Raw genomic sequence first — 24,213 nt, forward strand, 5'->3', positions numbered from 1 at the left:
AAACCTTTTGCTCCTCATTCAACTGTCCATGCTACTTTGGTGACTTTTCTTGTTTCTTTTTCTTCTTCCTGTTTTATTTTAAGTCTTCATACTTTACATAGAAGATGCTGGAAATGTTAGTTTTCTGTACTAGTCATGTGTTCTTGTCCTTCCTCTTAGTGCTGTGAGACAATTTTCCCTGATCAATAAAGTCGATCTCACCTTGTGCCCCTCTCACACCCGTCAACCTTCCCTCCAGCTCCCTGAGTCCAGATGAAAATCATCCAGACGCCGCTTTCCAGAGGGAAGGCTTTGGACGCCAGAGCATGTCAGAGAAGCGCACCAAGCAGTTTGGAGACGCAACTCAGCTCGAGATCATCAAGACACGCAAGTCCAAGAGCATGGATCTAGGTACAACTTTCAAAACCTTAGTGTTCCTTCCATAATTTGAGATGCTCATTAGATTTCAGGGAGATAAGACATGTTGACAAAGAGCAGAAGACTGAAGGTAGAGTGTGAAAACCTCCACCTGCTTTCAGTCACTGGGATTATCCTAAGGTTTCACATTATTAGTTAGTTGGCTTGTTCGTTATTTATATTTTTCTATCATGTTCATGCCATGTGGGAGTTACCATACCAGTTTAGGAAAAGCTGTAATAGTGAAATTAGATTATTATTAAAGCCACAAAATATTGGATTTGGCGCTAAACAACAGGCACAGTCCATTATTTAAGGTAGTTCACATCACACATTTAATGAATATGGTTCTATATTGACCATGGACAATATTTTGGTAAGATATCATAAAGGTAATTTTGTCCTTCCTTAGCCTGCCAGTGACATCTGTGGCACATTTCCTTCCTTCCTGTCTGTTTCTCCACAGCCCCATATTGTTGTTGTGAATATAAAATGAATCATGGCCACTTACATACATGCATACATACCCATAACATACAGTCTTTCCTGGGGGATTTACACATACAAGCCCAGGATCACAAAGTTTCCAAGCTGAGTGGTAAACGTCCCTTTTTTTTCTCCCTCCAACAAACGTAGAATACAAGATGTGTTGGGTTAACTGCATTAGGAAAATTAAGAATTTAAGGTTTGTGTTCATATTTCTATGGAGTCAATTGATAAACCCAGTGCACCTCAGCTACTTTAAACTCCGTAAAACCTTAAGAAAATCAGATTTCATGGAGCTTTGAGCACATAGCCCTGCACGCTCCCTATGTTTCAGACACGTTCCTTATATTTAAATGTATTCCACCCTCTTGCCTCTTTGTATGAAAACAGACTCTTTGCATCTCTCGCCAAAGTCAAGAACTTCACTGTGTTGATTCACCTTGAAATGGCTTCGAAAAGTCGCTGATTGCTTTGGCTGCAGCCGACTCTCTGCTCACACTCTCTATAATCATATCTAATCTTCCCGACCAGATTGCCGCTCTGTGCCGTGTTGATATCACAACAAGTCTGATTGCTATCCTCAAACCCTCTTTTCATTTCCCTTCTCCCCCACTCCGCCTCCTTGTCTCGCATGACGTCCGATCCTAATTGAGATGAAGCCTTTTGTGATGTTTGCAGCGCTACCTGGATGTTGCATGTGGAATGTCATGAGCACTAACTGAACCCCAAATGTTTGTATCCCTCCCCTCTTTCCTTCCCCTTCCTTTAACAGTAGCCGACGAGATTAACCTCACCCCTCGTCCCGAGACCAACACAGGTAAGGGCCGGTACACTGAAAGGTAGAATTGAAAACCATCTCCAGCATAACCACCATTTGTTCTCAAGGTGCATATCCATATCTATAGTCCTGGGACTGAGGGATATACGTGGCATATGACTTTAAGTTCAATTAAAAGCCGCCAGGAGAGCTGATTTATCCAGGATGTATTGTTGTTTTATAACGCTATACCACATGATATTTTACTATCCAATCACATTTAGCACAGTATTTGCTGACTTGTGCACTGTAAATCCTCAAATAAAACTGGTGTTGTAAAAACAGAGAACAATGTTCAGAGCAAGGTTGGAAGAATTGAAGTTTCCTCTACTAGAATTTGATAATGTACTGATCCACAGCACTCAGTCCAACGAGAGAATCGTGTCAAACTCACCACTCTGCTGCTCTGAGAAATACTGTTTTTATTCATAATTTTTTTCCCAGTTGTTTTTTTCAACGCTTTCCTGCAGATGTTTCAAATTAAAAGCCTAGTAAGAAAATGCGAAGACACCGACACATCGCCCTATGAGCTTCTGAACAGCTTTGTCATTTTATATACCTGTGCAGGAAGAGTAGCGTTTCATTGACCGTAACTTAACAGTGATCGCACGAAAAGCAAAGTAGCACCATTTGGAATGAATTAGTGCGCGAGAACAGAAGTTTATGTCACAAAGAGAAATTCTGTGCCGCAAAGTGGAAGGTATGACAGGAATAAGTTGTTGTACTGATGGAATATTTTGCTGTGGAAATAAAAGGAGCAGATCATAAAAAAAGGGAATGCCTTTTACCAGATTTTCAGACTGGCTAATGCTCCGACAAAGGTTATTGTTCCCTTGTCAAGTGTTACACTTTTGTGAATAAACATGACATTTGCCATTGATTTAGTCTAGGCAAAACATTCCTCTGTTTTTAACTTATTAATGCTTTGCCTTCAGCAACCTTTCTAATTAATAAAAAGTGCAAGACATCTATTTTACATGTAGATGTAGGAAACACAATTTTACTTCATCAGTGTAGGCACTCAGTTTTTGTGTTCACAGCGTTAAAGCCAATTTATACCCCTTCGTCCCAGGTCCTTCATACCATCTCAGATCCACCTTTGCAGTCCTTCATTTTCTCTTTGTATTATAAGAAATAAACAGGATTGTTTGTATTTGATGGCACATTATACTCTGGGAAACACTTGTAGTAGCTGCAGACTTGTGCCAGAATTAGAAGAGGTTTCTGTCCCAAGAATTGTAAATGAACTGCAACCTGTCACTGTGGCTTTGCAGAAAATCGATCCATAACTGGTACAGGACAAGACACAAATTGTACAGGAACAGCTATGGCAGACATACCATTACACATATTGATCTACAAATAGCATTTCAGTGGCTAACGTGCAGATTATGTTTCAGAAAGTTTATCTAACGCTCGACTCTTTATGCATTTATGTAGTGTTCCCTGTGTTTGGTGTTTTGCGAACTTGACAAGACAAATTTGTCAGTCTCCAGAGGAAAGACTTGCAGTCCTCGCCACAGTTTGAGGTCGCAGCTGAACATGGTTGTGAAAGCAGTTGGGTGACTACAGATTTGATTTTCTCCCTTTTGCCTCAGATGCAGCTGTAGCACTAATTGTTTTGCAGAAAGAGCACTCTGTCCTTGGTTAAGGCAGCGGGCTGACAGGGAGTCATCCGTCATTGTCATGTCTTGTGTATTTTCTCTGTCGCCAAGACTGAATAGAAGGCCTGCCTTCTATATCAGGGACTTGGACAAAAGGACAGATCCCGCTGAAGAAAGACGTGTAGAGAAGGAGAAGCACAAAGATGAGAGTGTAAGAAGGAAGCTGTCTTGGTGCACTTTACAGTAACCTGTAGATGTGGCATTAGCTTTGACTCAATAACATGTGAAAAGGTGTGAAAAGATGGAAAGAGGTCTTGTAACTGATGTGAGAGCACTTGTTTCTGGTGATAATCAAGTTGCCTTCACTGCAAATGAAAGATTGTTCTTTAGTGTTTTTACAGTGATCTGCCTTTCCACTGAAATGATCTCAGGGTAATCAAATACCCATTCAGATTCCCTAATGCTGTGGGCTAATAGATTTCACCTTGTCTTTTAAGTGTCAGGGGTTTATTTTCACTTCGGGGGGCCCCTGGTGTCACTTTACCAACTTTAAAAAAAATCTTTACTCTTCAGTAAGTATAAACGATCCATGGTCCGTTTACCAAAGCCAAAACACAACCGTCCTGCTGAAACCGAAGACTGTGACAGCTCTGAGAGACGGGATATATAGTAGCCCTCGTCTCCTGAGCTGTGATCGGCTGAGGAGTTTATTGACACAGGCCGCCGCCACATGTTAGACGAGGACACTTCAGTGATGGAGGACAGCGCAGGATTGTTGCGGTTCAGTGTCCAGAACTTCATGCAGACTTTCTCGAACTTTTTTGATACATCATAAATCCCCGTGAGAAGGCGTCCTGTGGGTGATCCCCTCAAAGTTCACATTACGAGTCCGTTTATATTCTTTTTGGGAAGTAGAGAATATTTCCTGGGGTTTTATTATTTGCTGTTCCTGAAACGGGATTCAGTGTTATCGTGTTGTGGGTTAGTGTTGCTCAGTGGGTGTGAAGTGGCTCTTAAAAGTGTCAAGCAGCAATATAGTGGCACATGAGATTGACCTCCAATCAATGATCATCATTATACTGACCAATAGACATTTTTAGACAAACAAGATTCTCTCATGTGGATGCCATTTTCCAAGAACTAGCCCAGTATAGTAATAAAAACCAGCTGACTGGAAAGGTGTGACGATTTGATTTGGAAGACAGTGGATCAACCTGTTGTTTAACTTACCAACTACCTTTTCATTTGGTAGTGTTTATGTGACTTTTGCAGACACCAAATACTCCATTTTGGACAACCAACTTGAGTTAGCATGCTCTGTCACTACACAGTGAACAACAGATAACAGGAGCAAAGAAATCAAAAGATAGGTGATCTGCTTTATGCAGACTGAATCAATAACCCTGCTTTTGCCAGTTCCAGGTGAGTCTGGTGTCAACGCCAATCTGACCTCTCCTTGTTCCAGCTGCTACACAGTAGCTCTGTATTTGTTATTGTAAGCCTGTCACTGCTGAACTTGGTGGGATCATGTTTATCTGCAGATAAGTAGGAGTGCCACTCTGTCCAAACACACTGACACAGATTATTCAGAACTGACTGACTGGTTGCCAGATTTGTAGTAATCCATTTAGCTGTCTTTTTAAATTTCTGTCAGACGCTGTATGTGAGGTGTGTTGCCAGACCTGATTATTGCAATTTAGCATGTTTTATCTAAACAAAAAAGACAAAAGATGAGCACACTGTTTCACATTTCAGTGGTTCACAAAAATGTCTATTTAAGAAGAAAAAAAATGCCATTTGTCAGATCTCCAACACAGTGTAAATTATCCTTTTTTTTTTTCTTTTTTCTTTTTAAGTCTGCTGTTGAAGTGTGACTGTAGAGAATGGCGCTGGGCAAAGCCTTTAAATAAAGTGGGTGTGCGGCCAAAAAAAAAAGCCTATCTGCCCAGCTCTCAGTGAGACGTTAAGGGAACAGGACAGACTGATGAGAATGAATGGGAGGCCGCCAACCCACTAGCTTGTTCACTCTGCATGTATTCAATTTTCCATTTCTGTTTTTTCTCTGCTCTGTCTTCCTTCTTTTTGCGGTCAGTCTCACTGTAAACAAGAAGCTCGGCTTCTTCAATAGTTTTTGCTTGTTTCCAGACTAGCTATTTGAAATTATTCGACATCCCTGGCAGGTCATTTGAATAAATTTCAATATATTTTACCCTAATTGACTGTGTGGGCATTTTACTTTGATTTAAAGAAAGCCAAGTGCTTGATGCTTTAAATAATTATTGAAATCACAAAAACCAGCCAGTACAGTAAACATAATGTGACCAAACACACTACCTTTTGCTCTGGCTGATGAATCAAATCTATAAAAACATCACAAATATATAGTTTCTTTTTTAACTAGTTACTATTAATATAATATATATCTTCAATTTCAGTTTCGTCCTTTCCTTTGGTCTTTCCTTTCACCTTCCTTTCTCACCCCTCCTTTCACTCCAAACTGTGTGCTATTCTTCTCCTCCTCCCTCGCTCCTTCCTTTCTGTCTCTTTCTCTTTGATTCTCTCTCCGCCCTCATGGCACCCCATGTTAATCTGTCAGGCCTTGTGTATTTTGCAGCCTTCTGCTACAGTAGTTCCAAAGTGACACCACCCAGGGGATTAGGACTCTTCCATTTACCGCCATACCTCCTCACCTTATCTTACATTTATTTGGCACTGTACACATTCTCAGCCTGTGAAAGGTGCCATATGGGAACAAACATTATGCCCGCACCACTGTTCAAATAATCTTAGTTTAATTAAACTGTCATGTTTCTCCTATTTTGCTGATGGTTATTTTCATTCAGAGTCACCTCTTGTAATGAAATTTGTACACACACAAATACAATTACACACAGTCAATCAGTTTCCTTCTTGGTGAAACAAACATTAACCAACTTTAAAATATGGTGTGTTGTTGCATAGCATGATGGCACACAGCATGATGTTGATTTTGTAGATTATGGTCCTTTAAAGTAAAATAGACGCAGGGTGTTCCTTAGCGCGTGGCTACCTTTTGATAGATAAGTCGCTACCACAGAGATCTGTCGGGCGTAGCAATGTGTATCCTCCCCAGCTCCAGCCTCTCATCCAAATACGGTCACAAGATGGCGACGGCCAAGATGCCAACTCTAGGCTTCATGAAGAAAGAAAGAGAGATACAAAGTATCTCTGAAATGGTGTTGTTGCATTTAAGTAACATTTCTGCAGAACGAAGCAAAAATACGAAAACAAAAAGAAAATTAGGGAACGCAGCCTGATGAAGAGGTTTGTCAGCTTCGGTGTTGTTGTCATCACACTTCCTCCGTGCGCTAATGACATACAGTGGACGTTCACCTTGAGAGTCCTGGTGAGGCTGGCTGGAGCAAATCCCAGAATCCACCATAAACTAAAATTACTCAGCAGTGGAGTCTCTGAGGTCATACTTGGACAGCTTTAGTAGTTGGTCATTTGGAATTGGCAGGAAGTTGCCTGTTGTGAAAAATGTGTCACATTGCTTAGTCAGAAAAAAAATCATCTTCTCCATCCATCGTCCTTAAATCCTCCTGTAAAGTCATGTTGTAACATAACTCATTATAATGCTGCTGCTCTTGCGCTACATCATCCTTGATCCTTGAGAATGTATCAACATAGCTTTAATTACAACCAAAGCCAATGTGTACACATTGATTCCGGACAGATACGATGATGAAACCTGTTATGTAAAGGTAAGACTAAGATATGCTGTTGGGGGACTTTGACGGGGCCATCATTGTTCATTAATTTTTCTACATTACATCCATCTGTATCCTCCCATCAGGTTCTTCCACAAAAGATGTGGGACCATCACTAGGCTTAAAGAAGTCCAGCTCTCTCGAGAGCCTCCAGACGGCTGTTGCCGAGGTAACCCTCAATGGGGACCTCCCCTTCCACAGGCCGCGACCCCGTATAATCAGGGGGCGGGGCTGCAACGAGAGCTTCAGAGCAGCCATCGACAAATCCTACGACCGACCAGCTGCAACGGAAGAAGATGATGAGGGCATGGAGACATGTAAGATATCCCCCCTTTGCATATCGGCCAACAGTTAACAAGACCGCCGAAGTATCGTACCCATCAGCAGTTGGGAGGCCTGTCACCGTCCTTCAGCAAGGAACTTCAGTCACTATATAACTTCTTGAACATGTCTGAAATATGAAACTGTGCAATGATGACTTGAGTGACATTGCATTATGGTTTATAGATGACACTAACACAACAACGGCAATCAATAAAAGGACTGATATTGCAAATGATAATGTGACAGCCACTAAAACCTGGATGTGTCTACCATACTGATGCACGGGAGTGACAGCATTCTGACTAATGCTTAATATCTGGCAGCCGATTTTATCTCTGCTTGTGGCAATGGCACATGGCTGTCTCAGGATATAACTATCTGCTGCATTACGTGTCCTCACACTGTCAATATGAGGCATCTTAAAGAGGATGAGTCAGGAGCATGGGTAAGGTTCTGTGATAGACAGAATCTTCTTGTCTGGAAATTGGTCGCACATTAAGCTGCCTTCCTCCAGAGTCATTGCATTAGACCACACAATATATAAGTCTCTGTATCTAGGTTTTTTTTTTTTTTAATGCTTCCTTTTAAGGGCAAAATTTTTGATTAGCTTGATCTAAAGCTTTTATAAATGCGGAAAACAAAATGTAGAGTCATCATTTTCATGGGTATAATTTCCAAAGCCAACATGTACACCCATTTATTTGTTGCACGCGATAGGTAGCAATTATGTAGTAATGCGTATATGAGATGACAAAATACCCACACAATAGTGTCTGATTTCTTGTTCCTTTTTATGTGGACATGACTTCAAAATGTTTCAAACACAGATGTCAAGTCCTCATACGATTAAATTAGAATAGGGAATGAAACATCAGTGTGCTGGTTTCCTTAATCTTACATACCGCAAAAGAAACCATTTTCAGAGTTTGATTGTCTGGTACTATATCAGGTTTAGAGCCCAAATAACCTGATGTTTTTTTAATCTGAAGTTGATCTCATATCTTCTTAGAGTGCCGTGCCATCAAAGAGTAATTAATGTATTCCTTTTCATAATTTTAAGAGTCAGTCTCTAATGGTCTCTAATGATTACTATTTCATTGTAGAACAGAGCTCTTCAATCACTTGTAATATGTAATTAAATTGCATTAGGCTTCTTTTGGCACCTATGAGACATTTCACATTTATGAGAGTTTTCATCCACACATTTTCATTTATTAGGCTTATTGAGTATGTGTTACACTTCTACTTGAAATTACCTGGGTTTGGTTAATAGGTTGAAAAGAAGATGTTTTACATTCTCCGCCATGTTTCTTCCTCTGTCCCTTCTTTGATGTCTTTCCATCTCTCCAGTGGAGGAGGACACAGAGGAGAGTTCACGATCAGGGAGAGATTCTGTGTCCACTGTGGCCGACCAGACCCCGCTGTCCGGCTCTGAAAAACCCCTGGTCAACGGCACTAATCGCACCAAAGAGGAGAAGAAGAAAGACAAAGACAAGGGAGGGAAGGAGAAGAAGAAGCCAGATGGAGGGAAGGAGAAAGACAAGGGAAAAGCCAAGAAGGGCATGCTGAAAGGACTCGGGGACATGTTCAGGTAAGACTGTAAAAATAGTTGTGTGGAAATTATTCTTGGTTTTTACTGAACCAGCCTGTTACAAAGCAGCAAAACAAGTACATAAGTCACTTTTAGTTATATGTTTTAAGGTATTTCCTTGTGTTTAATGGCAAGATTTTATTTAGGCTTTTGAAATGTATGCCAAAACTCCAGTCTTTTGCAGTAGAACAATCAGCAAGTCTCTTCAGTGTCTGCCTCAAGGGCATTTTGGTTGTACTTTGTGCTTTATTGAATATTCTTAATTGTTCACTTTCTGTACCTTTCTCTATAGTTTGGAAACTTACGTACACAATCTACTAGAAACTATATATATTTGGTATGCATGTTATATGGACAACCTGTAATATTTTTTTATTCTCTCTTATGCACTTACTCAAACATCTTATTAGTCTGTATAGTCTATATATTTCCCCCCCTTTCTCTCTCCCCATTACAGTTGTTGTCCACATTGTTTGGTCAGTTGGGAAGCCTCCAGTAATATATCTGTATATCATATTAGCCAAAGTGGCGGTGACAGGGAAGGGAAAACAGTGACTCTAGTGTGAGAGAGGAAGGTAATGAGGTCCACAGAGATGGAGGGAGAAAGGAAAGATGGAAGAAAGGGAGGTGCAGTTGGTTGCAGTGGGTAGTGAAGGAAAAACAAAGGAATGTTGTTAGAGACAGAAACTTAACGACAGAGACTGATTGAAGTCTAATAATTGTAATTTCCCTTTTTAAAGCAAAGAGAGATAGATCAAGTGAGCTGTAAAATGCATGTGAATTATACTTATTTTAAACAAATGCCATTTGAGTATAAATGTTTATTCTTGAAATTGCAGTTTGGCAAATAATCTATGCTCAACATCCACTTGCTAGCTTTATCTGGAGCTTTCAGCTCCTTCTCACAGTCTTCATCAGCAGAGCATTATCTCAGCTGTCATTGAGATGCCTCAGGCGATTAGGTCATATATTGAAAAGGTCACCTGATGACAACTGAAAGCGCTAGAAAAAGCTAGTAAGTGCACCTTAAATCAAGATTATTTAACTGATAACTAATGTCATATTTGTTGCCAATTGAATGGAAAAAACACCCACAGACAGAATTGGATGTTACTAAGATTTTATAGCATCACATCTTCTTCAGGCAATACTTAGCCCAGGGTGAGCCTACTATTACATCAACATGTATAAACTAAATCTAAAAAATAAACTCTCAGTATCACTAATAATTAAAAATACACAACCTCTAAAATCTGTATTTCTGGCATTTTATGGCGTCCCTAAGCCCATAAATGCTGTAAGACTTTGTTAGATACTGAGGACAGAGGACAGTATTGTTTGTGAGTGAGAACACTGAATGGCCTTTCAGGAGCTATTTGGCTCTCAGTGGGACCATAGGGTTGAAGCCAGTAGCGCTCTGTGTCAAACAGGTGGGATTGCTACAAATGACACCTCTAGAAGAGCAGAAGAGACTCGTGGAAGGCAGTCAGAGCCACATAGACACACATAATAGAGTAATCAGTGGGATGCACATGGACAAATACTGCAAACTTGTGTATGCAGGCATAGTTCATGCTCATTCACACTGGATAATTAGTAGGGAACACATATCTACACAGAATACTGTATGTACACACTTGCAGAAATGTTTTGAAATACGTTTACTCAGAAATCCCCACACCTACAGTTTGATCACCAACAAACGCACGCTGCAGTAATCTTCAGTCCTCTCGAACACACGCGGACATACACTAAAATCCCGTGTTCCACTTCTCCTCCCAGATGATAACGATTGGTGTGTATTGTCAGACCATCAGTGTAATAGTGCTCTGATTGGCTCAATATTGGCCGCATCAGGTCTGCTCCATTAAAACGCTGTCCGACTGCCTGTTTGATCCGCGCCCAGTGTTTACTGGCAGAGACAGCTGCGTGCTCCAAAATAATGATGGGAGATGTATTCAGCTCATGTGTATATCTTGTCTGGATTGCAAACTCAACTTAATAATACACCAAAACGTTACCTCACCGTTGCCACAGCACACTTGTGATTCATGTTAGTTCATAAAAGCGTTAACATTTTCTTATCCGAACACGTGATGTAAGGTAGATTGGAACCAGAGAATCTCCTCTGGAATACAGGATGTGATGCAGTTACCATTTCTAGTATTATTAAGTATAAACACAAAACAAAAGCCTGGTGATTCCCTCCAAATATTGCATTTTTGGCGAGGTTAAAGTTATATACACACACAGTCACACTTATAACTCCCATTTAGCTGACTGACTTATCCATTATTTTAGAAGAAATATTCTGTTAATACTTACTTTAAATTAGGTTGAACTGTTAAAGGTGTTTTCCATGATATTCACTGAAAACAAAAAGATTGTTTTTATGTAAATATATAAAATATATATATTTTTTTAAATATATGCAGTGGAATAGACCTTTGATGAAAAGATGGAATGATTTTTCTACTATGACATGGCTGGATTTTCACTTTTAGAAAGTGAGCAACTGCCCTGGCTGCCAAAACACCAGAGGCACTAAAATCCCCAAGCAATAGGGAGCGTCATTTCATTTTTGCTTATTTGGTTGAGCATTTGTTTTGGAATGTGAATCACTCGAGCACAGTATTAACTTTCATGACAGGTGCCTTTGGTTGGGTCATGCTTTATTATCTTTATGTCTTTAGGAAAGTCCCTGTGTAAGAATCTGGTTTTAAGAATTTCTTTCCTTTTATTTACCTATTCCTAAAAGTATTCTAGCATAGACGGACTGCATACTCTTCATTCAGTGAACAACAGGGGCTTTATTAAGGTCCTAGCAGGTCATTTTTGCCGTTTTTACATGTAGATTCCTTAAACTTCTATATTATTGACATTACTTTTGCTATTCAAGTAGAAAAAAGGAATGGGTCAATTACCTAATAGGGATTTTCTCAACCTGAACGAAAAACCAAGACAAAACAAGAAAGCACCGCATTCAGAAGCTCAAAGCAGAATTAACATAAAATCCAAAGAAAAGCGCATTCTTGTAACACCCACATTGTATGATTGACAGGTGAGATGTGGGAGCTACAGTTTAGCATAGCACCACAGAAGTGAGCACTTAGCAACAAATATGTTATGTGAAAGGGGAAAGTCTGACATGTTTCACTTGTGTTCATATCAACATGTCATGATGAAACAGAATGCAAATGTGTGTGCTGGCCCAAAACACAGAGGGTGGATGTGTCGAGAGCACCGTTACTGTTTTATAAAAGCATATAAAAGTGCGGCCCTATCACACGACCAAATGTGATGTGAGCAAGTTAGTTCCCCTGAGTGGCTTTGCAGAACATCAAGAGCTCCCGATGAGTGTCATGTTATTGAGAGAGAGAGTGTGTGTGTGAATGAGTGAGTGCGGGCTTTTGGTGCAGGAGTGTCAGGGAGGTTGTACTTTGATGTGTGTTTGCATGTGGGAGGGGTGGATCAGAAGTGAGGCCTGTAAAAGTCAGAGGAAGGTGTTTGTGTGTGTGTGTGTGTGTGTGTGTGCGTGTGTGTGCGTGCGCGTGTGTGTGTGTGTGATCAACAGAGCTGCCACTGACTGACCCTCTCATGTCTCGAAGGCCTCACACTCGGTCCCAATCAAAGCCTCATTACCATCAACCCCTGCCAACAGCGCAGCCTTCCAACTCCGTTTCCATCTCTCTCACTCTCTCTATCTCACTCTCACTCTCTGATCGTCACTTGGACTCAGAAGCAACACCCAGTCCGTTAGCTTGGCAGCAGCAACGGTGGTCGTTGCCCAGAAATTCGAGGGCTGTGCTAATTTTGCAGTGGTTTTAGTGTGTGACTGTTCTTGCCGCCTGCCGACGGGTTTTCTCAGAAACTCACACATGCAATTTTTTAGTAGGATGGCGGGACAATCGTGCATCATGCTCTCAAAGGAACAGAATCAGAATAGGGAACAGAATCAGAATAGGACATGATGTAAGATAAGATGCTTGTAGGGTTCATAGTTTACAAACTGCTGATAATGTTGTGTTCATGGTAACTAGCAATGAGCTAGTCTCAATTAAGATATGGCCGTGGCCCTATGAGGCTGCAATGCTCGTTAGATATCGGAGAAAGAAAGAAGGTGTTAGACGGATGAAAATGGACTTGGTCATCCCCTTGGTCATTTTGGCTTACCTTATTCTCTGTTCAAATTAATCCCACACTGAGGCTGATGGGCACTTGTTTTCGTGGTATCCTGTCATAAACAGAAGTGAAAATTGTGACCTGTGAGTGGCAGTAGATTGAGTCACGTTCATTCTGTCAGCATCCTTCAACAACACTTACAAAAAGAATAATTTGTTATTTAACTGACACTTTTATCCACGCCTCTGGTGCAACTAGGGGTTAAGCGTCTTGCTCAGAAACACATTGGTGGATGTCACAGGGGGAATCGAACCTGGGTCTCCAAGGCCAAAGGCATGTGACTTAGGTCTTCTATTGATCAGAGGTTATCAGCTCTGACCTTTTTGAACATGTTAATGGTTTTTGTCAGATTAAGAAACACAGTAGTTTCATCCAGCACTGATTTTGCAGTACTCGCATTTCAAACAATGGTAGATAAAGGTAGGACAGACATTTTTGGATCATCATATTGTGACACTTTCATGGATGGCATCATGCTGTCATCATATTTTAGTGACATCAGTTCCTGATGTTATCCTAAATTCACCACTTCGGTGGTGTTGCATATCCAATATGTCACCCAAAATTGCCCACAACACCACCGGAATTGTTTTCACTTTTTGTGCTGTTTAAGGGATTAGTAGTGACACATGGGTGGCCTTCTGAATTAAATTAGCTGAATCCTTGACATTTTGAAGTTGTCTTTTCAAACCACAGAAACCTGTCAAAGCCTCTTTATCGATGGTGTCGGGCTCACAAGATGAGGCGGGCCTAACTGTGCCTGGAATATAAGATTATTAAGTGCCCCGGTGTCACGGTTAATACTCTGTCTCCTATTCAAAGTTTTCACATTCAGTCATAAATCTTGGTGTGCGGGTGTTTGTGTGTGTGTGACAAGGAGAGTTGGGCTGTCTTTTAAGGGGCTGTTAATGAAAGTTAGTGGTGTGGAGAGAGAAAGTGTCAACCGTCTCTCGCCGTGATAGATCACTCCTGCTCTTAGCATTAACAGTGAGCTGTCACTCTGAGCATTTCAGGCGCCCGCAGTTAAATTAATCAGGTAATGGACCTTAGTTTCCAAGCCCCCCCACCCCCGCTTGCTTACTGCGGTTTCTCCTCCCCATTGCCATCTCTTGGTTTTTCTAAGTTTGTCTTTTACACTCCGCGTCATCAGAATCTGTTGTCATTTGTGGGTTTCTACTTGCAGTGACACTTACATCAGGGACATTTTTAGTAGTTGATCACAAGAGATTTTTAATAGATACTTTTTATTGAGGAACAATCTCCTTCACGCAATCAGTGGTTCTGGGAAATTTTCCAATGTACAAACAAGGAGCTGTTCTGAATGGTAAAGTGAACTATTTCATGGAAACGTGAGCTGCTTGTTGCGTCACTGCCACAACACATCATAAATACCATTGGGTCACCACAGATGCATTTCATGCGTACACAAATTTCTATCAAAGAGCCTATGTCACGTTGACTACACATTCTGAATGGGAGAGGGGGGACAAAATGTACAAAGGTCCCCACACAAACAATTTGGGATGGTGACACGGCTGATGACCAGGTCTAGCAGGACAAGTCGCATCGCACCCATCCTGTCATCGTTAGATTGGCTCCCTGTCAGGTTCAGGATTCAGTTTAAGGTGCTAGTTTTCACAAATAGAGCCCTGCATGGTCAGGAACCTGGGTACATTGTCGCCCTGCTTCACCCGTATATCACCACTAAGCCACTTAGGTCTTCAGACCAGTTCTGCGTGCTCAACTGAACACAAAGGTGGTTGTGGCTCTGACACTGTGGAATACTCCTTCCTTAAGCCTGGAATATACTTCAAATTGTACGCGTACTCAGACAGCTGCGGACACCACCGAAGCGGACTACATCTGTTTATACTACATTCTGGAGTCAGCTTGGCGGACTTGTTCCGCACATGCGAGGTAGATAGGTTGGTGTCCTGGTGCGCAGTCCGGATGTCGGTACAGAGCCTACACATTCACACACTGATGACTTTTTTTCGTCACACGGACCTTAGCGGTCCCTTGCGTACTTGCAAACGTGGAAAGTAACGCTTGTTTTAGACTAATGTTCTGTGGTCTCTGTCGATGCCTTTTAAAACAGTTGTAGACTCTTTTATTTAAGCTGGCCTTTGCCTTGCCACGTGGTTTCTAAAGTATTCGAGCATGCATGTTTTAAGGTCCATTACTGCTAATGTTTTATTGACTGTTTTACAGGTATGTTGTTGCTTATGTTTAACTGATTGATTATTAATTATTATTGATTATATTTTATTAGTTATTGCTCTCTCTTATTATATATGGCTGTATTATTTAAAGCACTGTGTTTTTAAAAAATTATTTTAAAAATGAAAGGGTTGATTTATGTAATTAGGCATTTTTTTTTCTCATCGGATAACTGTCACATAGATTTACCCGGTTTGACAAATCACCAGCGCATGTTATGATGAAAAACCCGATTCAGCAGTAGCCATCTAATGCCGGCCTCGCATATTTATGTGAGAACTGCCCATGGTGGGCAACAAAAAGACCAGATGCTGAACCTCTGTGTAGAATCTGTGTGCAGCATGCGCTGAGTGTGTTCACACTGATGCCAAAGCAATGCAGGGCGTGTTCTGGCAGGCTCTGTGTCTGTTGTTTTTTTGGGCTTCAGTCCACTAGGCCACCAGGATGCTGCACATCAGAGAATATGATCCCTTCATTTCTTCCTCTCACCTTTATTCCCATTCAGTGTTGTTGTCTTTTCTCTTTTGTTTCTTAGTGCTTGTCACACACCTACACATTCTCTGCAGTTTCATACGCTTTGTTTTTTTTTTGTTCTTTCTCTGTATGTTTTTGTCATTGACAACTCAGCGTGCATTTTCTTTTCTTTTCTCGTAACTCAAATTCAATTTACACTCTATCTCTTTAAGCCTTGAACAGACTCAAGCTCCTCTTTTGGGATTTTCACTTCTGTGGTTTGCATGTTATATTTGATCCTGTCACTCTCTATCCTTCACTTTCTTTTTATCTCTCTCCCCCCCCCCCACCTTGTTCTGTCTTTTTCTTCAGTCACGTTCACACACACACACACACACACACACACCTTGAGGTCGTCTTTGTGTTCTTTACTGTACTTTAGTTTTTGTTTGTAATGTTTCATTCATTGAGTTTCTTGAGCGCGTGCTCATTTTTTCCTCTCTCCTTCACCGTATTCTCTCTTTCATTAACACACACTCCTCTTTGGTTTCTCTCAGTGTTGTCTCTTTAGAAGCCGTAGATATTCTCTGCGGACCAATTTCCTTGTGAATAATCATGGAGGTTCATTGTGGAAGCGAGCGCAGTGCCAAAGTCATTTCTTCAACAGGCTGCAGCTTTATACCGAGTCAATCAAGCTGAAATATCTCTGCAATGGCTCCTATTTCATTAAGCATTACTCCCTCCCTATGAATATAATTACTGTGATACACCGCGTCTACGCCATCTTCCCAACCACTCCCCAATTTCAAATGAACTGAATTGGGTTTAAACTTGTGAGAAGTACTTTTCAAATGATTTATTTGAGTGCTTGATTGGCTGTTAAGTTGTGCCTGTTGGGGGTTTTTGTGATCACAGACAAACATTTTCAGTCAGATCCGTTTTCACATTTTATGAGCTTTACCTAGCTGGTTCATTCGAAGTCACAAGAAATGAATGTCTTCATATTAAATTACTTAAAAGATTTCCTTGAAATGGTTCTGTGACCTCTGACTTTCCATCCACTGTCTGATCCATGTCTCGTCACTTGGCTGACTTCGGCAGACTATTTGATTACAACAGCTAAAACAAAGATGATATACAAAAATACATGATTGTTGTTTTAGTTCAACCTTACAGCATAGTGCCATAAATATACCAATAGATGTTGATTGTGCCTGTTTTGGTATTCCAGATTTGGAAAGCACCGTAAGGACGAGCGGCAGGGAGAAAAGATGGATCGGAAAGGCTCCAGCAAGTGGAAGCTGGAGGAGACACAGGTTTCCGAGGAGGAGACGATGAAGATGAGGATGGAGCAGGAGAGGTAACGCCTTCATGATGTAGCACACGCTAAATGCTATGAGATCTTTTTTGTTTTTCTGCTCTTTGCTGCAGTGGTGAAGGTCCTTTTGACTTTGGACACTCGTGTGCTTTGCTAAAGGGGCTGTGGCTCGGGAGGGGGGGCGGGCCGGTGGTTCAATTCCCGACTCCTACAGTCTGCATGTCAAAGTGGCATTGCGCAAGATACTGAACCCCAAATTGCTCCTGATGGCCATCAGTGTGTGAAATGTTAGTTTCTGTTTCAGATGAGCAGTTGGGACCTTCCATGGTAGCCTCTGCTGTCACTATATGAATGTGCGAATGTTGACTTGTAGTATCAAGTACTTTGAGTGATCGGTAGACTACTAAAAAGCTATGTAAGTGCAGTAGGGTTGGGCGATGTCTACAAAGATTCCATCAGAAGATGTCTACAATGAGACATCGGGATGGACAATGTGATCGGGCGCGCAGGTACGCAGCAGTCGTCTTATGTGCATGTGTTCTCGCACAGATTTCACTCGGTAAAAACAATTGATAGACTATTAACTTACTTTACAAGTCGCGGTGTATATTTTACACACGGACCAGGTAAAGCAACAGTGAACACACAGGGTGCAGATGTTGGTTTCAGTTGTTTGAAACCGGAAAAAAGACGAGTTCTCAGTCTTTTCGGCGACTTTCTAAAACATTCTGCTGATGGAGAAAATGGAGCAGACGGGTGGGAGAGAGACAGAGAGAGGTGGGGGCAAGCCGGTGTGTGTGAGTGTGTCAGAGTGTGGGGAAAAGAGAATCCCAAGGTGGGGGCAAAGCATACTTAAAAACAATAATAAGAATGTTCGTGGTCATTAAAAGCTGCTTTCACAGGGTGGTATAATGTGAACATTTGAGACTTTTTTGCTGGGGGGGGCGGGGGTTTTACAATCACGATGCCGGCTCAACGTTGTGATGTCTGTCAGCCGTCGCTAATGGATGATGGCATCGTCTATCGACCCAGTCCTAAAGTGCAATCTTTTACCATTATTTTGGTATCTTGTATCAAACAAGGGGGAAATTGTCTAATATTATATAATGTCTAATAACTTTGCAGCTCTACCGAGCAATATGAATCAAAGTGAAAACAAATGAAAGCATTTATTTTCTCTTGGGTATCACTCACAATGTTTTTAAGCTAAACCCCTCATGGTTTAAAAAGCCTTGATCATAGTTACAAAGTGCAATTCTAAATTAAAGCTTCTAGGTTGTCTCCCCTCCTTTGCCCCTTTCAGCTTCCCTTCTACCTGCTCACTGAAGTTAAAATTCTAAGGTGAGTTGACTGCAAAATTCATTCCATGCATTTAGTTTGTGTTGACAATTTTTTCCCCTTAGTATCAGTTAATACACACTATGGAACCAAATGTATGTGGACAGCATTTGCCCTCATATTTGTTCCTGTTCAGCTACGGGGACAATAGTGAGGAGATGATTGGCAATAATGCCTGGCTTGCTGTCGACGTTGCAGTTAATCCCAAAGGTGTTGGATGGGGTTGAGGTCAGGGCTCTGTGAGGGCAGTCAAGTTCTTCCACACCAAACTCAAATAAACCATTTCCTCATGGACCTTGTTTTGTGCACTGGGGCATTGGCATGTTAAACAAAAAACAGACTGTAGAACTGTAGATTTTACTACTGCTACTGCAGCATGATGAGCCCAGTGGAAGATGAGATGGAAACACGTGGTCTTGGAGGTCCTGACCATAGTTCAGGAAGTGTTTTTAGTCTAGCATAACAGTCAGACTGAAGGAATTCCCTCTTTGACATTTGAAAGAATATAAGCAAAATGTTTCGACTGTGCAAATAAACACTTTTGTGCAATAGCACTCTGTTAATGGTTTAATAAATCAAGAATTTGTGTATTTAAAAAAAATGGGAAGGTTAGAGAACCCATCATTTCTGGAATAGAAATAGCCTCAAGACAGTAAGTCTCTAACTGCATCTCTCTCTCGCTCTCTCTTTCTCCCTCCCTCTTCACCAAACTACACTAAATGTCAGTTGGGCACCCTGCCAGTTTTTTGGGGCGGTGGTTTATAAATGCCAAGGCCATTACAGCCCTGCCAGTTAATTAACTCCCATGCTATTGGTGTAGGGGCAGGAATCATTACTCCGTGCAGTTACTCGTTATGAAATTTTGGTTTGTAATTCTTTTTTCCAATAATAAGTCCAATAATATGATAATAGCCAAGTCTTTATTTTTAATTGGCATAAGGTAAACACAAATGCCACGTCAAATGATTTGATTGTTACGCTGGATATTGTTAAAGGTTCAGAATGGTCCTTTTGTATGCTAATTCAATCCATGGCTTCTCTGTTATTTCTTGTCCTCAAAAGATGGAGTTACATGCATTTTTTATCCTGACGGAACTTCAAACACTGAAGCCTATTCAGGACTACTTTGTGGTATTTAAAAAATGTAGGTATTTGGTTGACACAGATAACATGCACCCTTTTCTTCATTTATTGTACGCATTTTGCAGATTTACAGTGACTTCCCAACAAAGTAGATATACACAACCCTGATACATGAGAGACAAAAATCTGCCAAATTATGGTAGGAACTTCTCAGAGCAGGAACTATTTTAGGATTGTCTGACAGTAGTTCAGTCAGTTAAGTCAGTGCATTAATTATTTTGTTCACTGTTATGTGTTTGACTCAGCAAGCCTACCTCCTCCCCAAGCACCTGAAAAGAACAAGCATGCTTCTCGTTTGTATGTAACCACCAGCTGAGATACACTGATATTGACGGGGACATTCCACTGAGGATGTGGAAGACTGTGGCTGTGTTGGTGTTAATCAACGATCCAGTTAGCGGTGTTTCACCGGACTGCTCTCCCAAGGTACAGCCGGCTGCTTCGGCACCTATTGATTGGCCACAGCCAGAGGCTGTGATTAATCCAGCTGTGATTGACTAGATGAATGGATTTCCTTGCAGGTTTAAATCCCGGGTCCCAGTGGTTCCAACCCCAAGCCAGACAAACAAATCTAGACTGACAGTCCAGACAGTACACTGATGTTTGCGGGGAGATATGTATGGTCCTTTTTCAGAGCAGGTGAACATGCACATTTGGTATACTAAAATGTATTTGGCTTTAATCGGATAGTATCATTGATTGGAAACATTCACAGCAATTGAATGAAGTTTTGACTATCTTGGAATGCACCAGTGCAGTTTTTCATTTAAATAATTGAAACATTGGCCAATACTGATGTATTACATGTTGACGGATCCCTAAAAATATACCATTAGACCATTCAGTTGTGCACATCATGACTATTGATAAAAAGTTACTTCACTCCAGTTAAAAGATCCTGTATACTTTCCTTTGCTTTGTACAATGCAATATAGCAGACACTACAAGGAATAGGTCTACATGGTAGTGATGTGGTCAAGACCGCCCAAACCTAGACCAAGTCAAGACCAACACCAGAGTTTACCGAGACAAAACCAAGACTTTTAGGGGCTGAGACCAGTCAAGACCAAGACCGAGGGAGGGCGAGACCGAGTCAAGACCAAGACCAGTTCCCTACATTACATGACACGCAATAAAATGTGGAACGAGATCACAGGTACTTCTCAAACTGATCTGAAAGATCCACATTCCCATTAAAACACCCACATACAAACACTAAGAGCTGAAATCAACTTAACCATCTTTATTCAACAACACATTTTTAACAAGGGTTATTGGTTGCATTTGAAGCAATAAGTTTTACAACCAATCAAAGTTAGGATGTCAAATAAATTAGACAATGCAAAAGCAATTTATGGATATTCCCAAAGTTAAGGTCAATCCCGAGTCCTCAATGTCCGAGACCAAGACAAGACAGAGTACAAATGCAAGACCATCAAGTGGTCTTAAGACCGGTCTCAAGACCAAGACCGGTCTCGAGTACTACAAAACTACTTCCTGGCCTGTGTAATTGAGCCTGTTTGATTGGCCAACATAGTGGTTTGGACTCTGGCAAAAAGTTGAGTCAGGATAAACTGAATTTTTTTTTAATCAAAAATCTTCTGTAGACTCAAACAGTACTTAAGTCTCAACACTGCTTGTGACTGTGTCATATGGCAAAAAAGGTTACAAGTTCAATCTATACAGCATGTAGTGTACCATGTAATTTGTGTCAGAGAACTTCAGTTGACACTTGCTTAGTACCATTACTTCTTGCTCTAGATTAAGAGTGTCAACCCAGTGACATAGATCAATGAGAGATTCTTCTTAAAATGTCCAGATGTACATATATAATGTCCTGGGCCCTCTGGGTAGCTGGTTTGACCTACTATTGCAGTAACTCCCTTGGATTGTAAGTGCTTCAGAACTGGCTAAAGCTACTTGTTGGCAAATCATAAAACATTTCCAGTGTTATCAATCCAAAGGCACTTTCAGCAGCCATCTTATCCCATTGGACCTTCTCCCTTCATGTACTTCCTGCCTTTCACTGTGGTCTATCAGTTGTGTCAGCATTACCGCTTAGAGGAAGGTTTATTACACAGCGGGTACAATAGCACATAATGGACCATTGTTCTGGCTTTATGTGTTAGAAAGGTCACTTGTCAAACACATTTCTTCTACCATAATGTCCCATCCTGCCATTTCTATACCCTTTTTATCTGCTGTCTCTCCCTCTCTTTCTGGTGTTCACTCTTTCATACTGTTTTTCTACCTCTCTCGTTGCTTTTGTATCATTTACCCTTCGTGCTTCATGAGTATTTTCATCTCTCATCAAGGTTAGTCGTTAGAAAGGAAACGGGGTGTTCCTTCACGTAAATATTTTGGGACTGAAAGGGTAATGATTAGGCCAAGTGTGGTTTTCCTTCCTGTCCCATTTCAATCAAGGTAATAGTATTTGTACAATAGCACATTTTTTTAGCAACATTGATTTTTAAGTGCTTATCATGCTGACATAGATGGGCGCTACTGAACACTCGCTTTAAAGGTGACTCAAAAGTTGAACATTTTGAAGTGCTTGCTCTTCCGTGGCAGATGGCAGCTGTTGTCACCCTGGATTCACTCAAGTTGCAGTGGATTCCAGTGGTAACCCAGTTCTGCCACAAGAAAATCAAACATATCTATATAAAAGACTCAAGCTGCATAATGTACCTCTCCACCTTCCATATATATATACTCAGTATGGTCTAAATACTAATTTAGCCTCCTAAAATATGACTAACTACACAGCTTCCAATTGTCGGCATCATTGTTGATTTTGCAGCAAGCAATTGTGTCTGCTTGCGTAGATAGTGAATGACAAATGTAGATGGCTAACCAGGCATAGAGTATGCTGTGTAAGTAGCTTGAGAATGGATGACCGTAATATGCCTACAGGATGAGTGTTTGATACTTAAAAACATGCATTTAGGTACAAAATATGAATATTTGGTATACTTACAAATTGATTTATCTTAATAGCTTCTTGGGTTTGATCATTCAAATTTTCTGTGAAATAATTTTTAACACAGTTAATATTAAGAACTCTAGGAGTGCAGAAAAGATGTATTGACTGAAACTTTAGCTTAATCTGTGTCAATTTTGATAATCACTTAATTGTCATTTATCAAGCTAAATTGCTGGTACCATCATCTCAAATGGGAGGGTTTGCTGCTCTTCTCCGTTTAATAGCACTGTAAATTAAATATCTTTGAACTTTGGACTGTTGCATCTCTGCATTCACTGTACGAATATTTTTCAGAGGTGTTTAAGAAAGAAGTATTTAAGAATTTAGATTGTGTCCTTTGTCACACACCACAACTTGTTCAAAGCTGCATCCTCCCTCACTCACAAACTGGCCCTGTTGACCTGTCCGGTGCCTCCTTATGGGAAGGGGCTGCACTGTGAAGGCCTGGCGCTGGATTGGTATGTCTGGCCTTATCTTATCAGCTACTGCACTTGTGTATACAATCAGTAGCTGCTCCCACTTCTGCTGCTGCGGCTGCTTTCTCTGATGGAAAATAGGGTTTTTCCTCTGGGTTTAAAGATAGATCCCTCAAGGGCCCTGCTTCCTTCTGCGCTATTAGATAATTGCTGAGTCCACAAATAGTACAGACACAGTTTGCAAGTCCACAAGCTTTCATCTGACATGGGTGAAGTTGTTGGAATATGTACATATTTCGCTGAAAAGATTGTTAGCCCAGTGTAGATTCAGTAGGGAGCTGTTAAAGCCATCAAGTTCATTACCAGCCTCATTTTTATAGTTTTTACTGTTTTTTTTTTTTTTTTAATCCACATTTTGTACCTACCCTCCAACAGGGAGACCCCCTTATTAGACTTATTGTTTTATTATGCACAGCATGCAAATTTTCTGGAGGAAGCGTTACAGATTTTAGCCCGCTGAGTGTTCAGTGAAGTTGCACCCCCTACCGCGTCACTTCTTTCGCTTTCCCACTGCCATTAAAAAGAGGCCTGGAGAAAAAAGAGCAGTATGATAATTGGTAGTTGTAAAGCTCTGATAATTGGCAAGGCTGTAATTACGGGGCTGCGTGATAGGTAGTCCCCCTGCTGTAGAAAATGGTGTTGCCAGTTATTCACAAGATAATGGCCTGAAGAGAAAGAGAGTGTGAGTGTGTATGTGTGATTTCTGTGTTTGAGTTGTTTTGTATGTGAGAGAGGTGTGTGTGTGTGCGCGTGCATTTGACAGACAAAAACAGAAAAGCATGGTAGCTATACATTAGCGGCACTTTGTGAATACAAGGTGCTTCCCTTGTGTGAGACTATTATGCATTGTTTATGGTATTATTCAGCGGATGGGAAGGCATAAATAATAGACTCCACATCTTCTCTCGCTTTTGTAATGGAAAGTTAAAAAGGCACAATAAAAACAATCACTTGCAGATGTTGCAGAGGCTCATCTGGTGTTTTGTTAACGTGACACCTGAGATTCACAGCGTCTTTCAGCACCACAGAGTCACTACAAGGCTTTATCAACATAAGGGGTTTTACCTGGCAGAGTAGAAACCACTAAGGTGGTAGTTTCAATTTCCCACAGAGCAATTTAAAATATGGTTCAT

General features: G+C 40.9%; 1 protein-coding gene across 9 annotated transcripts in view; it reads left to right on the forward strand.

The window, feature by feature from the left end:
- The window catches only part of pard3ab (par-3 family cell polarity regulator alpha, b), a 235,541-nt gene that overhangs the window by 154,669 nt on the left and 56,659 nt on the right, over window positions 1–24,213 (forward strand). For 6 of the 9 annotated variants that reach the window (XM_038717307.1, XM_038717309.1, XM_038717308.1 and 3 more), the window contains 5 exons: window positions 239–390; window positions 1,655–1,699; window positions 7,139–7,369; window positions 8,727–8,967; window positions 17,054–17,182. In XM_038717307.1, the coding sequence (XP_038573235.1) occupies window positions 239–390; window positions 1,655–1,699; window positions 7,139–7,369; window positions 8,727–8,967; window positions 17,054–17,182 (798 nt within the window). The remainder of the gene's footprint in view (window positions 1–238; window positions 391–1,654; window positions 1,700–7,138; window positions 7,370–8,726; window positions 8,968–17,053; window positions 17,183–24,213) is intronic. The other 3 variants (XM_038717314.1, XM_038717315.1, XM_038717306.1) reach the window with 1 other exon arrangement.

Source organism: Micropterus salmoides, unplaced genomic scaffold (genome assembly GCF_014851395.1).
Source record: "Micropterus salmoides isolate LMB-PRFRI ecotype aquatic unplaced genomic scaffold, ASM1485139v1 Ms_hic_scaffold_14, whole genome shotgun sequence".
Lineage (NCBI taxonomy): Eukaryota > Metazoa > Chordata > Actinopteri > Centrarchiformes > Centrarchidae > Micropterus > Micropterus salmoides.